Source organism: Chamaea fasciata, unplaced genomic scaffold (genome assembly GCF_029207755.1).
Source record: "Chamaea fasciata isolate MVZ Bird 193981 ecotype frontalis unplaced genomic scaffold, bChaFas1.0.hap1 SCAF_15, whole genome shotgun sequence".
Classification (NCBI taxonomy): Eukaryota; Metazoa; Chordata; class Aves; order Passeriformes; family Sylviidae; genus Chamaea; species Chamaea fasciata.
The window spans coordinates 6,883,631-6,900,963 of record NW_027094100.1 but is presented as its reverse complement, the minus strand read 5'-3'; the positions used below and the strand labels follow the sequence as shown (position 1 = coordinate 6,900,963).

The 17,333-nt window shown below is 42.4% G+C and overlaps 1 protein-coding gene across 2 annotated transcripts; it reads left to right on the top strand.

The window, feature by feature from the left end:
- Positions 1 to 29: 29 nt before the first annotated feature.
- Positions 30 to 14,034, top strand: SAR1B (secretion associated Ras related GTPase 1B). 2 transcript variants are annotated; one of them, XM_066197373.1, is made up of 7 exons: positions 30 to 269; positions 4,673 to 4,743; positions 7,591 to 7,710; positions 8,504 to 8,569; positions 9,118 to 9,221; positions 9,372 to 9,503; positions 11,095 to 14,034. In XM_066197373.1, the coding sequence occupies exons 2-7, from the start codon at positions 4,689 to 4,691 to the stop codon at positions 11,209 to 11,211; spliced, it is 594 nt and encodes a 197-aa protein (XP_066053470.1). In that variant the 5' UTR covers positions 30 to 269; positions 4,673 to 4,688; the 3' UTR covers positions 11,212 to 14,034. The 2 variants fall into 2 exon arrangements, with proteins under 2 accessions (XP_066053470.1, XP_066053471.1); XM_066197374.1 differs by lacking the exon at positions 30 to 269 and adding an exon at positions 287 to 369.
- Positions 14,035 to 17,333: the final 3,299 nt, after the last annotated feature.

The window sequence follows — 17,333 nt, the reverse complement described above, 5'->3', positions numbered from 1 at the left end:
GGGCGGGGCCAGGGGCGGGGCTGGGCGGGCATGCGGAGGGGAGGAGACGAGCGAAGCCGAACCGAACCCGGCCGAGTGACACCGAACCGAGCCGAGCCCAGCCCAGCCGAGCCCAGCCGAGCCCAGCCGAAGGCAACCTAGCCGAGAGGACGGCCGCTCATCCGAATACGGCCGAGTCCATTCGAACGCAGCCGAACCCACCCGAGTGCGTGCGTCGCGGGCGCCGGTGCCGGAAGGAGCCGCGGGGGGCGGAGCGGGCGCAGCCGCGGGTGAGTGTCGGTGTCGGTGTCGGTGTCGGTGTCGGTGTCGGTGTCGGTGTCAGTGTCAGTGTCAGCGCTGCCTGACTCCCGGAGTACCTCAGGCTCGGCGGTGGGTGAGCGGGAGGGACGGTGAGGGGTCTGTTCTCCCTGGCCGGCGGAGAAGCCGGGCGACCCCGCAGGGCGCCGGGCCGTTCCCGTGTCCCGCCGGGAGCGGCCTCCGGGCCGCGGCCGGGCCTGGCCGGGGGTCCCTGCGCGCCCCGAGCAGCTGCGGCCTGCGGGGCCGCGGGCAGAGCCGCAAGGGGTTGGGGCCGGGCGCTCCTCTTCCTTCCCTCCTGTCCCTTCTATCCTCTCCCTCCCTTTTTCCTCCGGCACAGCCCTGGGGCTGCTCGGGCCGCTGGGGCACCGGCCGGTCCGTGGGGCTGTGGCGGTGCTCGCGGGTCCCGAGCAGCGCTGCCTCGGTGCGTGTGCGATGGCGAGGTGCGTTAAGTAACCCCGTAACCCCCAGATGCCCTGCAGCCTCCCTGGGCAGCCCTCTGCCGCCTTGTATCGACCTGGCAATACCTGTTTGAAGTGTTGTTGTATCTTTAGAAGTTAGTGCTTTTGAGGGTTTTGTTCCTAAGTCAGTGAATGGTGCAGCAGCCCTGCGGTGAGGATGTGCTCTGACAGCTGGGCTTTGTGAACCGGGGCTGGCTGAACCTCTGCATCTGGGGCCCTTAGGAGCTCCTGTGTTGTAGTGCTGTCCTCACAGGTAAACTCTGCTGTCTCAAAAATTAGTTGCTGTCCGAAAATTATTAAAATACCTGAAGAAAGTCTGTACTGTTACCTCATTTTCTAACTGTGCCCTTTCTCAGCTTTTAAAATACAAGATCCAAGTGCAGTTTTAAATCAAAGAATAAACTCTGTTGTAGAATCCCAGTTTATCCACTGAGTTTCCTAGGGATTTTGACTTTTGTTGCCTGTGGTAATGTTTTATAATGTTACTGGGATTGTGTGTGAAATTATAACTTTGAAGTGATCATGTTTATATCCTACTTGAAAAGCCTGCCCTGAGCAGTAGGCTTTGAGCTGCTGCTTGCAGGTTGTGGTTTCGGACTGGGCTGTGGCTGAGGTGCAGGTTTGGTGCTCTCAGGCTGGACTGAGATTTCTTCCCTGGCTGTTGCTGGCAGTCCCCACACAGGTGTAGCACAGTTTGTTCCCAGTTCATGCAAGAGCTGTTCACTTGGGTGTCACTGGTTTCTGTTTCCTCATTGTTCCATAAAGGCATTAAAAACTCTTTTTAAAAGCCTGATATTGTCTCTTACCTTAACTTCAAAAGGCTTCAGAAGTGAGTGCTGTCCTGAGGTTTGAAAGTGAAATGATGAATTTTTAGCTGGAAACAAAGCAAGTTGAGTGTAGGAGGAAAAAACTTTGTAGTTTTTAGGAGATAAAAGAGGTGTGAGTGGGTTTGCTTACTAGTCCATGCTGTCAGCAGCTTTCCCTTCAGCAGGCTGGCTCAGCATTGCCAGAGCCACTGCACGGGAATTCCTCATTCTCCACAGTCTCCAGTAAGTGAACTCACGGCCTTGGTCTATGGAGTGGTGGACCTGGCTCCACAGGAATTACTGGGTGCTGCTTTTCTGATTAAATAACCTTGACCAGGGTTGATGGGGATGTTTTGCAGTGGCAGACATGTGTCACTGAAGTGATATTCAAAAGTTACCTTTGGTATCTTTGTAGTGAAGACACAGTGAGTTGGTGATGTCTGTAAAAGTAGTCGGTATCAAGACTGTCTTGGTCCAGCACAGCTTTTCATTCAAAGGTTTTGTCTGTTTCCAGTGGATTATTTTCAAATCAACCCTTGAAATACCATTAAAATAGTATCTTTGTCTCCATCATGGCTTGTAAACACTGATTGCCGAGTCTTCATTGTTCTGCTTTTATGTGAGCCTGAGAGTTTGAGTCTGTATATATTCAACAGCCTCAGCTTTTCCCTGAATCTGCTCTCAGCATAACAACTCTCTAAACCAGAGCAGAGTCACTCCGGTTTTGTAATGCTTTGATTTGACCCAGCTCTGAATTTTGTGGTTACTTTTCCTGTGTGATAAGAGTAGATTTAATATCTCTATTCAAATATTACCTGTGTGCCTTTACAATTAGCTGTGCATTTTTTTCCCATTTTGAAAGTGTTTTCCTTTAACTGCTGCCAGCTGATAATGGAGGTTGTTCTGGGAGGATTTGGGTAGCTCTGTTTCCAGCACCACTTTTCTTACGGTGATGGAAATTGAACCAATACTAATGCCACTACAGCTGTGTTTGTAGAGTAATCCTGTTCGCAGGTTAATCTCACTCCTTAAAGGTTTTTCTGTAATGCGTGAAGATTGTTTTGGTTGATGTTTTTTGTAAACCTAAGCGTAATAGATGGAACAGGTTAATACAACTGAACACTGAAGTTATTCTCACCTCAGTAATCTGAGCCCTTCTCTTACATCACGCTATTTGCCCTGATTTACAGGTTATTTGAGTCGATGGTTTCCCTAAGCCCCACAGAGGCTTTTCTCCATTGGTATTTTGCTCAAGCAATAAATAAATCTGCTGACGTGTGTGTTCTGCCATGTTTGCTTATTCTTGACCTTTGATTTTTAGCCATGCAAGGGACAGTTTCAGTCATGACATTGTGTAACTGAGTGTTTATGCATTGACAAGCATATTTGATTTGCATTCTTAAAAATCGTGCCTGTTGCAGCTGTTGTGTTGTTCAGAGTAATGTAGACGTGGTTAAAGGTTTAAGGGTTAGTTGTGGCGAAACCAAGACACCTGGTGCTTGGTCATCTGAACAGATTTTGTTCCTGTGCAAGCGAAGGTCATTTAAATACTCGCTCCTCTTTCCACATTATCTCTGTATGATGTACCTGTTGTTGTGTAGAAAAGAAACACTTTGTCACGAGTGTAGTTGCTATGACGGATGCCTGGATTTTGGGCTGGTTCAGACCTGTGTTTTGACTCCTGTGTGCTGTGCTCCAGGCTCAGAGCTGCCCTGAAATCCTTTTGTGATGCCCCAAGGCAGCCCTGCAGTTTCTAAACACGTGTGGTGAGAACCTGTAGCAGGGTGGGTGCCTCTGCCAGCTGTGTTTAGCAGGGCAGTCCAGTGTTTCCAGGGCAGTCAGACTCCGCTGTCTGCAGGGGTCAGGCATTCCAGTAGGAATTAGCTGGCTAAAGGCTCCTAAGGATGTTGTCCTTTAGTCTCCAAGAGAACTGAAATACTCACAGTTCACTGTGTCAAACTGGCGCTTTCAGTGTGATTTAGAGCCCAAGTTTGATGAGGAGCAGCTGAAGGAGCTGGGAAGGCTCAGCCTGGAGAAAGGAGGCTCGGGGGGAAACCTCAGCACCCGCTACAACTCCTTGACAGGTTGTAGCCAGGTCAGAGTTGGTGTTTTCTCTCAGGTGACAAGTGACAGGGCAAGAGGAAACAGCTTCAAGTTGTGCCAGTGAAGATTCAGATTAGATAGCAGGAAACTTTTCTTCACTGAAAGGGTGGCCAAGCCCTGGCATAGGCTGCCCCAGGCAGTAGTGGATTCACCATCTATGGAAGCACTCAAAAGTCCTGTGGATGTGGCCCTTGGGGACTTGGTTTAAGTGCTGAACACCGTGGTGCTAGGCTAACTGTTGTACTCAATGATCTTAGAGGTCTTTTTCAACCTCAGTGATTCTATGATTATTCTCACTTTAGATAATGAGGAAGTTAGGATGAAAGCTGGGAAATTAGTCGCTCCTGGCTACACAGTGAACCTAGCGCTGGCTCTCAGCTTATCCTTCTGTTCTTGAATCTAAGCTGAAGGAATTCAGTGGGGAAATATGGGGGTCTGGTGGGTTTTTTTAAACAAAACTTTTCCATTTAAGGTTTGAATTGTGGCAGCCTGTGCAGAATGACACAGGTCACTTTCTTTGAAGGGTAAACAGGCAGGTTCTGTGTGGACAAGGATTTATTTGGTATCAGACTTCTGTAGGTTCAACTCTTCAAAACTTCTTCAGCTCTTACTACCTCTGCTTTGAGCCCCAGCAGCTCCCAGGGGTGGCTGGAGCACTAAATCTGCACTGATATCCCTCTAGTGCCCTCTCTCAAGTGCCACCTTTTCCCAGTTGAGAAGTGAAAATCCTGTTTAAAATCTTCATCACGTACCTTCAACAAATTGTACTTTGGATGAAATTATTTTTACTTCTTGCAAAGACTTCAGTCCACGCAGTGTTTTCCCAAAGGAGGGGAAAATCTTTGCTGTTGTCACTGAACTGGTCTATGATACAGTTTACCAAAACTAAAATGGTTTTGATTTTCCACACAGGATTTTCAATTACTTTTGTTACCTATAAATACGTTACAATGCTTAATGTGCTATGCTGACAGAACTTAAATGCATTGTGTTTCCTCTTTATTTCAGACTGTAAGATTCAGATATGTTCCTATTTGATTGGATTTACAGCGGTTTCAGTAGCGTATTGCAGTTTTTAGGTAAGTCATTATTGTTTGGGGCTTTTCCTTTCTGCTGTTCTTGTGTAAAATGTCTGTTCACCTCTGTTATCTTCAAATAAGACTGCTGGGTAAATAATAATATTTGGTTTGGTGTACATTCAGTAACACTCAAACAAAAGTTTCACTTAATCAATACTGAGCATTTACGTAGTGTGCTCTCCACTCCATCTTACATTAATCCTTCTTGAGGAAAATTACATTTTATTTCATGATCATAATAGGTTGAACTTTTCTAATCATACTTCATTTAAGATGGTGTAATTCAGTTGGCTTTTATGGGTCTTCTCCTGGTTTTTCTCTGCTGTAAAGAGCTGAACTCAGTTATTTTAATGCAGTTCTTTTGCACATGAGGATATAATTTCAGAATCCAAATAGGAAAGACTATCTAAAAAAAAATTTGTACCAGATATTAAAGCCCTTTCTCACATTCAGCAGTGCATTGTTCTGAGATTTTTTGTTCTGTGCCACAGAAATTACTGTGAAACTTCACTGGCATCTACTCAAGAGCCTCAGAAAATTATCCCCTGGCCAAAAAGTCTGCAATCCATATCAGTTCAAGGTGAAAAAACCCACAACCATGAGGAAAATTAATGTTAGGATACTAAAAAAAGGATCAGAATTTGCAGATCACATGGGTAAAAGGCACAGTTTCCAAGTTCAAAGGATTTTATTGAAGTGGTCAAAAAGCATTTGAGTCTAAGAAGTCATAGCAAGCTGTGCCACCTACCTTTTATCAGTTGAAAGTTTAAAGTTTTGCATTGAATGTCAGACCCTTGGCCTGCTATCAAAATGTTAGCCAGTGAAATTTTAACTAAGTTGACTAATCTTTCTTATCTCCTCTTCCTTAGCTGCACAGTGATTACTGCACACTGGCCTGCTCTTCCATTCCTGTGCAAGCAAAGCTAATTCTGCTGAAAGATAGAGGAACTTGAAGTAGCTCCCTCTTTTATGTCCCTCTTTTTCTAAAAAAAACATTGCATTCTCAGTTATCCTTCTAGTTGAAGAAGGCAAATCATAACATTTAGGAGACTTCCCACAGTTCCCTGTGCTGTCCTGTTAGAAGGCTAATGGGATCACTTTAGGAAGAACATCTTTGCACAAGGATACTATAGGAAAACACTAAAATATTTTTTAATTTATATGTATATATAAAATCTTGGGTCTTCGTGTAGCCAATGTCTGAACTATGGCTGCTTGTTAGTCTTGTGTTTCTCTGAAAGACCCTTGAGAAGCTTGAAATGTTTTAGTGAAACCAGCAACATCTGTCTGGGAAGCAAGGAGTCCTGGATGTGCAGGCTGAGAGTGGCAAAAATATTATTGTTTTCCTATAGGGTAGTAGAGTTTTTGTTTAATTCATGAGGTGAGTGTGAACTGGAGTTTCTCCTGTGATGTAAGTTACTCTATGAAAATGTTTGTCCACTTCTTTCTCCGTAAACATTAACACTTTCTCCTCCACTTTGTAGTTTAATAGTTAATGGGCATGTGAGAAGGTGAGTTTGGGAAGTAAGAGTTGTTGTATTTGAAAGAACTGTGAAGACACTCTACAGGACCTGGAGTCATAAAGATCATTGATGAAATAAGATGAGGATAGGAGAGAATATTCATTCCTGCAAGTTACAAAGCATGTCCAGCTGGAATGTGATCCCTGAGATTAGCTTAAAGGCAGAGGGAGAGGTGAGCAAACAGCAGTGGTGTAAAGGTCTGTGGGGCAGAGGAACCTCTGCCCCTGGAATGCCACAGCATCAGCAGGGCTAGCTGAACATCCCAACACACAGGAGAATAGCACATTACAGAAGATAGGGGGGTTTTTCAGTACAGAACAGGATTGATTTTTTGTTTTTAAATTTAATTTATTGAAATGTTTTACTCTGAATATCAATGAGTTTGAAGCAATGAAAACTAATTCTGGCAGAGGATACAGTGTTGACAAGCTGGAAGAGAATTGCCCTTTGATAATCTCCAATTTAAGAAAATATGGTGTTCGTGTTTTAAACATCTTTCCTCTCCTTCGCAGCAACTGTTGCATTTCTGGGGTTACAAGTGGAGGGGGAGAAGAAGGGCAGAAGGCATTTTTATAAAGATGACAACCAATGAAAATAAAATTTCTTATTCCTGTTCGGAAAGCACTGTCACATGGGACAAAGTGTGTCAGAAGTGCCCTGAGGGTGCCATTCAGGATGTAGCCAACAGTTTTCCAGGGGGTATGGATGAAGGTTACTTTTTGTCCAAATAACATGTTAACCAACATTAAAGAATTCATACACAAGTTATGATTGTTGATGTTGAATCCAATTTCTCTGTATTATTCTCATTGAGGTGTGAATTTTCTTTATGTCTCAGACAAGTGTTTTGTTGTAATTGGAGGTAGCTGAACAGAATTCAGGTTCAGGATGGTCCATGGTCCAGAGCTTGCTGTTAGTGCTGTGGTCTGTGCCCACCTCTCCACCCCCTGTGAGCAGAACTATCCTTTTGCGCGGGCAGACTAAACTACACTGGTAGGATTTAGTCCTGTTCTGCCGTGCTTTTCCTAAGATGATACAACGCATTTCCATGATTGACACATTCACACCAATTGTGTGCCTCTCCTGCTCCTGCCAAGCATCCTGTGAGCTGCATGTTACCTGGTGTAGCAGGCTTGTGGTAAGTGGGAATGTCATTTGTACAGCATGGATAAAGGGCACTGATAAAGGTGTGGTAGGGTTTGCCTGGTCTGTATTTTGTACCGTGACTGTGACACTTTGTTCCTAGGAGCAAAATCATCTCTAGTGCTGGAAATTAACTCCTGCTGGTTGAATTGATTAATCAGTAGGTCCTTTTCTGTTCTAGGACTGTACAAGAAATCAGGCAAACTAGTGTTTCTTGGGCTGGACAATGCTGGAAAAACTACACTGCTGCACATGCTCAAAGATGACAGACTGGGACAACACGTCCCCACGTTACACCCCAGTAAGTCAATAGTGCTGTTCCTTGGCTAGCAAGCATTTGAAGGATTGCAGGAAAAGCAGGATCTGATTAGACATCATCAGACCACCAGTGTAACTGGGGAAACAGAAAGAGGATTTTGGGATTGCAATCCATGGATAGTTCAAATAATCTTTAAAAAATTATATGTGTAGGATAGTTCAGTGTGTTATATTTAAAATTAGGAGGTGAATGACAACCAGAACAATGAGGCAGAGAGTTTGTACTATAGAAGCAAGAAATAGGTGCTTGCAATTTTTGGGAACTTCTCTGTATAATTGGAAGATCAGTGTTTGTGTCTCAGAGGTTGCTGTGCAATTGTTATCCTGGTGACCTTGCAGGAGAAAAAGTTCAACACAGGTTGAAAATGTGGAGTGGGGAAGTCCAGTAAGGAAGTGAGAAATTGGGAAAGGACGTGAAGAGGAGAAGCCTTGAACAGTATTGAAAACAAAATGCCAAATGCAAAATCTTCTTTGCAAACCAGATGCCAGAGCCAACTGTTGTTTGTGTAATATGTAGGGATAAATAATGTAGGGATACTCTGCTGTTCTTAGCATTGTAGATACTTCACACATGCTTTTAATGGTTAATAACATTTTGGTGATACACGAATATGCCATTGATTTTGAGAAGAATGTATTACTCTTATTTTCTTCTTGAATAACAAAATACTGGAAAGAACCAAAAGAAAGTAAAATCTATGTGCTAGAAGGCTAGACTTTTCCAAAGCACTGCATAATCTTCACATATTTCTGAACATAATTCTGTGTATTTCCAGCTTCAGAAGAGCTGACAATTGCTGGCATGACTTTCACTACCTTCGATCTGGGTGGGCATGCTCAAGGTAAGAGTGTGCTGTCTCGCTTAAGCTCACTGAACTGGGCTGGAGTTTGCTTCCAGCCAGAAACACAGCCCTGCTACAGAGACTGACTTCCCACACTCCTCTGTGACAGCATAAAAGACATTGGCTGCTCTTTTGCCCCTTTCCACCATTTATCACAAATCACAAATGTGATTTGGCAAGAGCTGCAGTAGAGGAGGAACTTCTGACTAATACTGTGAGGAGGAATTCTGTACTTTGAATTCCTTACATTTACCTTCAAACTTACCTTTGTTGACATAAGTCTTGGGGAAGCCAAAACCATTTCCATACATCAGCATTCATGTGGGATAGAACAGTGATAACATTAGAGAGAATGGTACTTCTGCTCTGTTATTTCAAGCTTTGTAAAACATGAAATTGCATCCCAAAGACTGGCAACATAAGCTGAGAATTTAAAAAATATCAAATCAATAAACCCACACACACCTGTTGCTTCTTAATTATCAATGTGCAGTGCTCTGTATTTGGGGCTAATTTTCTTTTATTTTTATTTCTTATTTTCCCTGTAGCCCGCAGAGTGTGGAAAAACTACCTGCCTGCAATTAATGGTGTTGTGTTCTTGGTGGACTGTGCAGATCATGAACGATTGCTTGAATCAAAAGAAGAACTTGATGTAAGTTTAAATAAGCTTTTGAAAGTTTGAACGTCTAAGAACTAAGCTCAAATACCCAACAGACCTCTGCTGTCATCTGCAAATGAGTAGTAGTGATTTGACCTTCTGTATTCTAAATTAATCAGTCCTCATTTCTCCATTCCTTTGCAGTCACTAATGACAGATGAAACTATTGCTAATGTGCCTATCCTAATTCTTGGTAACAAGATTGACAGACCTGAAGCCATCAGTGAAGAGAGGTTACGAGAGACGTTTGGTCTATATGGCCAGACAACAGGAAAGGTATTGCTCCTTTTTTGTTGTTGTTGTTGTTTTGTTCTGGCTTTTTTGTTTTGTTTTTGGTGGGGTTTTTTTCTGGGGGGGGGGTTGGATTTTTTGTTTGTTTGGTGAGGTTTTTTGCTTAGGGAGTTAGTTTGCCTTATTTGTATGTTGGCTCTGGTTTGCTCCAGCTATACAAAAGAAATGTTTTTCTAATTTATAAAGTACTTAGTACATAATAACAGTGGGTAGATTGAATCCCAGGGTGTCTTTGTATGTGAGTGTTAGATGTATGTTTGCTACAACTTTTTACGTCTTATTTAATGCCATGTTTTTTTCAGAGAAAATGGATTTGTATCTTGAATAATTTTTAGTACTTTAACTTTCTTATGTAGTATTTTTAAAGAGTTTTCAGAGGCTATAGTTATAGAGTGAATTATTAGAGAAAACTGAATAGAATCTTTCAGTAAGTGACTTTTCTCATTTCAAGTGCAAGCTTTAATAACTTTCCACCTAACATATTTGCCTAAAGCTTAGAGATAGATTTACACCATTGCAGAAGTCTTAAGTTTGTAGGTTGTGGGAAGGAAAAAGTTCCTACTGGCATCCTTAGCAACAAGGCAGATTTTTAGTAAGAATCTTTGTGATACTTCAACTCCTCTTAATGTAAAGTTAATCCAGTGCTCTGCTTGTGAGCATTAGAAATGGTGCTGGTTGTCTTTGGCCCTTGGAGAGAAACCTCCCTGCAGCTGACGGAGTCGTTCCACTGTGGCTTCCAATCACAGCTTTCATGAGCTGGCCAGCTCTGCTGAGGGCACCTGCCTTGCAATTCCCCTTTGCTTATTCACTCTGAGGTGCCTCCCTTAAAGTTCAGTGCTAGTCAGAGTTTAGGTCAGGCAGGAACAAATCTTTACTTTCTTGTTTGCTGCATTTTGCCCTCTTGTTTTCTGGTCTTTACACTGCCTGTATTTGATGAAGTATGGACACCACTGTGAATCTCCAGTTGAACAGCAGCTTTATTGCTCTGTGCTGATCTTGGCAAGCAAGTACCTTGCACTCGTGCTTTGGTCAGTCATAAAATTTGTAGCAAATGGGTTTTTTTAATCTGGTTGGAAAACTGTTGGAAACAGAGCAGGGAACTGTGACTGAACACCAAATATAAGCTCTAAAATTCTCTTTGCATGTTTGCTGTTCCACTGTGGTTTCAGATACTTCCCCCTCTCCAGTGTGGATGCACATGAGAACAGGCACAGTGTATTTCTTGTATACAAGTCACTGAGATTAAGGTCACCTGTTCTGGTCTCTTTGTGGAGGTGTCAGGCCCAGAGAAGTTGGGGATGCCCCATTTCTGAAAGTGTTATCATGCCAGTTTGGACAGGGCTTGGAGCAGCCTGGTCTAGTGGAAGATGTCCCTGCCCATGGCAGGGATTTGGAATGAGATTAGCTTTAAGGTCCCTTCCAACCCAACCCATTCTATGATTTTAGATTAATTTATTCTCCAAAATTCCAGTGTCAAACACGAGTTAAATACAGGCATTCCACAGAAGCAAATGTCTGTGTGGAATAGATGCTGTTTCTAAGTGACCTGTGAGGGAATGTTTGTGTTTCTCTGCAGGGCAGCACACCACTGAAAGACCTGAACGCCAGGCCCCTGGAGGTGTTCATGTGCAGTGTGCTGAAGAGACAAGGCTACGGGGAGGGGTTCCGCTGGATGGCCCAGTACATCAACTGATCCTGCCAAATCCACAACAGCACATCCTGGCCCGGGCCTCAGTCTTGTCTGCTCCTTATTTGATCACTCAGTGTACGTAACTTGAATTCATCTGACTGTTCAATTTTAAAAATACACATTTTTAGCTAATTGTATCATTGATGCTAAATTGCAAGTGTGAGAATTGCAAAATTATTTCAAGCAAGTTTGTAAGTTTAAATACCACAACCTGTGAGCTTTCTAATCCCATGCAACATCCTTTTGCAGCTTTTAATTTAATGAGTCTCCAGCACCATTTTTGGTCAGAGCAACTTTCCAGTACAGTATGTTTGAATGCACTTTTTAACAGCTGAAAACGATGAACATGTGAAAAATATTTAATGCTTATGTTAAATTTTTTATGTACTTTTTTGAAACTGGTTTTATAACTTTAGAGTATATAACCATCTTTCAAGGAATAATAAATAATTAGCTGATGGATAATTGCATGATGCCTTACAGTTTTCAATAATACACTTTCTTATGCAACGTCATGCAATAAATTTAAATCCAGTTTTTGGCATCTTTAATGGGACATGTTTCATTTTAATGTGTCTTAACTAGTGAGGCTGATCTGAATATGTGGGATATTTTCCTGAAACACAAGCAGGCCACAAAGTAGTTTCATTGTAGGTTAAAGTAAGGTGGGTTTTTTTCAGACTACTAAATTGTATTTATTTTAGGATTTTCCATAGTAAAGGAAAAACATACTGTGATGCCCTTATAATTACCACAAATACAAATAGTGTAAATTAGCCATGCCAAAGTAAATCTTGAACTAATGACAAAAGTGGTCTTAATCTACTGCTCTCTTGAATTAAACCCCTGATGTGACACAAGAAATATAGTTTCTTTCTGAAGAAATTAAGAATACCACTGCACTAAATAGCCTGTTTCCAATTTCATTCATTTTTGGGTCTGCCAGAAGACTTGCCTATGAAATTTCTAGGAAAGAAAATGGGTTGTCATTGCTGCTTTTGAAAATTTGCCAGCTCACACCTATTGGCCTGTTTTACTTTTGGTATTTTGAACTGGGACAAGGTTTATTCTTTTACATGGTTTTGCCCTGAAACCTGGCCAGTGTGGCAGCTGCTGGCTGCCCAGGGCACTTATTTCTGGGGTAAAATTCAGTCCCTCTTTCCAGTTTCTGGCTGCTTTTCCCTGCTTTTGAGTGTTAGTTCCCCAAGGAGAAAGCAGAAGAAAGGGTGTTGCAGCATGTTTTATTGATGCTGGTTGGGAGCTGTGGTTGGTGCTTTCTTGTGCTGGGCATGTTTTACTCCTCATTTGCCAAATGAAGGTGGAGTTTCACCCCTGGAGTCACCATTTCACTAGGATGGGTTTGAGTTTCACTGTGTAGTTTGTTTTGTCCTTGTACAAATACAAAATACTGCAAGTTGTACTGAATCCCTTTTACTTCGTGTTGTACATCTTCTCCAAAATACTTCAGGCCTTATGTTTCCAATATCCATGGCAGCAAATGTATTTCTGACTGGTTTGATTTCACAAATAACTTTCTCTTGACCTCTGGGCTTGAATGTCAGATTTAAAGGCTATAGGCACAAAGCAAATAAATGAGTCTTATTTCTTGCCCAGATCTGAACTGGTGTGATTGAATATTGATGATCAGTTCCCCACAGTCCTAGATTGTGCATCTGAATAATTCAGAACATAACTAATATAAATTGTAAATGAAGTTTATTGCTGTAGAATCACATGCAAAAAATTAAGCCCAGTTTGTGTGCGGTGCAGTTCAGTGTGAGGGCCTTGGATGGCTTTTCCAGATGACCAACCTGGAGAATTTCTGTTTAAACCTGTGCTCAGCTGCAGAGTGGTGTCTCTGCTGCATAAATCCAAACTGGAGGCAAGAAGTGGCCTCTCACCACTGTGTGGGCAGTGTGTCTCTTTACTACCTGCAGCCATTATGTAGGGGATATGCCTTTTGTTTTTTTCCCCTAGCTTTTTCTGATGATAGTTATAATGCAGAGAACCACAGCTAAATCACTAGATGGTGTAAATATTAAAAGTACTACTTGCAGAGTCACATTGTGGTGTTGATGTGAGAGGTTTGGGACTGTGTTGCCTGTGCTTACGGAAATGAAGCTGGAGGTGGAGATGTTCTGCTGCACTTCCACAGGCTGAGCCGTTGCATGGGCTTGGAGGGATCCTCTTCACCTGCTCTTCCAACCAACCGTGAACAACAGCACTCAAAAAAGGGGTAATCCTATTAAAAACTAAAAAGGAAGGGAGGTGATGGTGCTTAAAAGTGTGTGTTAAGAATAATTCCCAGTGTTATGGAAACACTCTTGATTTCCTGGTTCCTGCTGTGGCATGGTGGTTGAAATGTGATTGTAATAAGGGCATGAAGAAACCTGGACCTTGTGTTATCCACCTGGATATATTGTTGGAATAGGTGATCAATGCTCAGTGAAATACATAAATAATCTTGCTCTGTTTTCATTTCATTCAGCAGAGGAAGGACATTTCTTCTGTAGTTTACATTCTGTTGTGCACATGAATGTGAATGACTGTTGTGTGTCTTTGTGTGAAGACTTCATTAATAGACAAATATACTGATGAGAATTTTCCTGGTGGTTCTCATCCCCACCCCCTCCATATCTCCCTGGCCATTTATTTCTATTTTATTCCTATGACTGTGACCAGTCTTGCTCCAGAAACAGTAGTGTTCACATTTGGGTCTGACTTATATGATTTTTTTTTTGCACTCTTGACTATGCAGATTTTAATTGAACATCACTTTAAAGAATGTGAAAAAGAAAACTCATTAATAAAGATGTTATTTATGAATTGTCTCATTTTGTTTTTACATTGCAACAGTTCCTTAAAAGAAATGAATGCAGATTTCTAAGATCCTAATTAACTACTTCTGACAGTGGCCTGTATTTCACAGCAGTGACCCGAGTTGCTATCATCTCTGGGTTGAATAAGATTTCTTTTGCTTGGATGTAATTAAAATTGGGGTCTAGTGTGTATTGTATAACTGAGAGGTGATTGCTGTATTTCAGTCTTGGTTTAATACATTTTTTAGCAACAATTATTGGCATTGGAGATGGGAATGCTCTCCAAGCTTTCTCATTTATCTTCTGCCAGATCAGGATTATTTCTGTGTTCAGGTCCTGACTGTGATGTGCCAAAGGTGACCTGTGGCATTCACTGGGTTACAGTACCTGCATGCATGGGAGCTTTATTGTGTTTTGATAATTGGATTTTAGCATCAAATAGAACATTTGGCATTCACTTATTTATAATAATGTCAGTTCAGAAAAATGATGGAGGTGGTCTCCAACCCTAGTGAATTCACAGGTCGGCTGGAGGTCAAATTGTTCTTCTCTTGTTTGTCCTGTCCAAGTATTTGGTTGTTACCAACCAAAGCTCTGTGTTTCTGTTGACTACAACGTGCTCACATTTAAGTCACACTATTGTTAGCTGTGGACTGAGGAGTTACATTTGAGCCCCATCCACTGGTGTCAGGGGGGACTTGTAACTTCCTTGCACTGGGACAAACCACTCCTTGCACTGGTGTTTCTGTTCTGAAATGTGAGTGCTCTGAATGTTGAATAGCGTAATTTATAAAATAAACTGCAGAAGAAAAGCTGAAGATGGAAGTGTTCTTTAACATGTTGTCAATGCATTTGTTATTATGTTGTCCCATCCTATGCTGGAAATACAAGTACTGGGAATGGAAAATTAAATTTTGCTTGAAATTTGAAGGAATTTTAAACAGGTAGTTCTTGTTAAATTATCAAAATCATGGAGAAAGTGCTCAGTACATGGTCTAGGAGTGAGTTTGGGTTTTCTTGGGTGGGTATAGTAGTAGTTCTGTCTCGTTTTTGCTCAACTTCTGTTCATAGGTGTATGGAAAAAAATTCTCTATCTGGAAAACTCTTTGAACATGGAAAAAATTGCATTTCCTTTGTTGCAGTTCTTAAATAAGATGGAAAGATACAATCTTGGAAGTGACTGATGCTTCTTTAGAATCCAGCTGTTCTCTAGGATTGACCCTGTGGGTGGGACTATGGAGTGGGGATTGCCTCTGAGTTCAAATTCATCAAACTGAGTGTAGCCCACAGGGGAGTGCGTTAACCTATTGTTAGAGAACTATTTTCCAACCCTAAGCATACATTCTCCTTAGTTTACATTTTTCAAATTATTTTTTATTTGTCTGCTTTGGAATTGCAATTAATAATTTGATGAGCAAGTATGGTAAAATAGTAATTTAAAAAATATATCATTTGTTTTTCTCATGACCCTGTTTCTTACTGCACGTGTTGCATCATAGTAAGAAATCTTACACGCTTTGGAGCCTTTGATGCCTTTTATTTCAGGGCCTCAGAGCTTTCAATCTGCTAATGCTGCCTCATCATCCCTGTGGGTGGAAAGGCTCTTGTCCTTGTTTTACCTCTGGTGATAGTGATAGCTGGAGAGATTGGGTCATGCTTGGGCTCTGCCTGAACAAGAAGAGCTCTCACAGCAGCCTTGAATGAAGTGGTGCCTCGTCAACATGGGCACCATTTGCCCATGTCTGTAACAGGATGACAGAAGCTACTGGAGATGCTTCACAAGGCTTGTGTAAATTAGTGGCACTTTGGGTCCTGTCCTTGGTGTTCACAGCACAACAGCCACTCTGAGTGTGTGCCATTCCCCATGTTACACCCAACGAGGTTCAGCAGAATACAAGGTAAAAGAACAGCAGAAAAACTTGCAATGTGTACACTACAAAGCTTGGATCTACTTAAAATTTCTGATTCTCCTTCCTAAATCTAAATAAACAGTTTCATAAAAGGGGAATGTAAAGGCATACTTTCACTGTTGGGTCCAAATGCCTGGTTTGGACACAGGCAAGTAAGAATTTAAATTTTTTGATTAGGTTTTCCCCCTGCAAAGTGGTACTTTACTGTCAGAGCGGTTTGATGTACTCCTGAGAGCAGCACTTGCTGGAGCAAACCCTTGGCAGTAGCTTGGGGCAGGCATGAGCTGTTGGAGACCTGATACTGGCCACTTGGTGATATTTGAGTACCTGACCCAGGGGAGGTGCAGCAGTTTTGGGGACAAGGGCTCAGGTGTGACAAGTGGCTGGGCTGGGCTGGGACCGGTGCTGCAGAAGCCATTGGCAAAGCTGAACTGAGAGGTCTAGAGTAGCTCAGCTTTTGTAGCACACGGGATTCTGAGCAAAGGGATTTGGTTTTCAGTGTGACTTTGGCACTTGAGAGGAAGGGCAGAAGCTAAGTTCGAGTTTGTCCAAACTTTGGTGAAAGCTAAAAGCTTTGCTAGTGGGCATTGAGCAGGCTGGAGGAGGGGTCAGTGTTGGGGGTGTGGGGCAGGGGCTGCCCTGCAGGTCATTGTGAGCATCTCTAGGAAATACTTGACCAAGTTCCCCCTGTGTAATGGAGGAAGGGAAGAATTAGTAGGGTTGAAAAATGTCCTTTTGCCAGGGCTCCTAATACTGCTCTGCCACAGCTCGTGTGTGGGCTGACCGCAGGGCGGGTGTTTGGGAACGCTGGCAGTTGTGAAAGCAAAAGGGAGAGAGCTTAGGGAGTGATGGGAGCTGTATTTCTCCCAGTCTGTGCGTGCTGTGGTGATGCCAGGTTATTTCAAAATCTATCCAGTATCCTAGAATTAGGCTGGGGTTTGCTAAGTCGCTGAAAACTGCTGCTTCTTGGGCCACTGTTCCCCAAAACTAAAGCTGAGGTCACTTGTTTAACGCACTTAACTTGTGACTAAATAAGAGCATGAGCAGCTGAACTTAAACCATACAGGAAGGCCTCTCATGGCCCATTGGCACTCAGAAATATATTTTGAGTTCAGCCCAAGCTCTGGGTTCCAGCCCCAGTACCTAAATGCTGCTCTCTTAGAGCAGGACTTTGGTTTAGGTTCAAATAAACTGAAACTGTGAAAGGAAAACTGTATATGCCACTTAACCCTTCTATTCCTTACTTTCTATGTAATGTATCTATAATATATTTGAATAGATGTAAACATATACATACACACACAAGAGGTTTAATATAAACCTGTGCAAAATATAGTTACCAAGATGCATTAGCATGAAGTTGCAGAGGACATTTACTACAAGTCTGCACTCATAG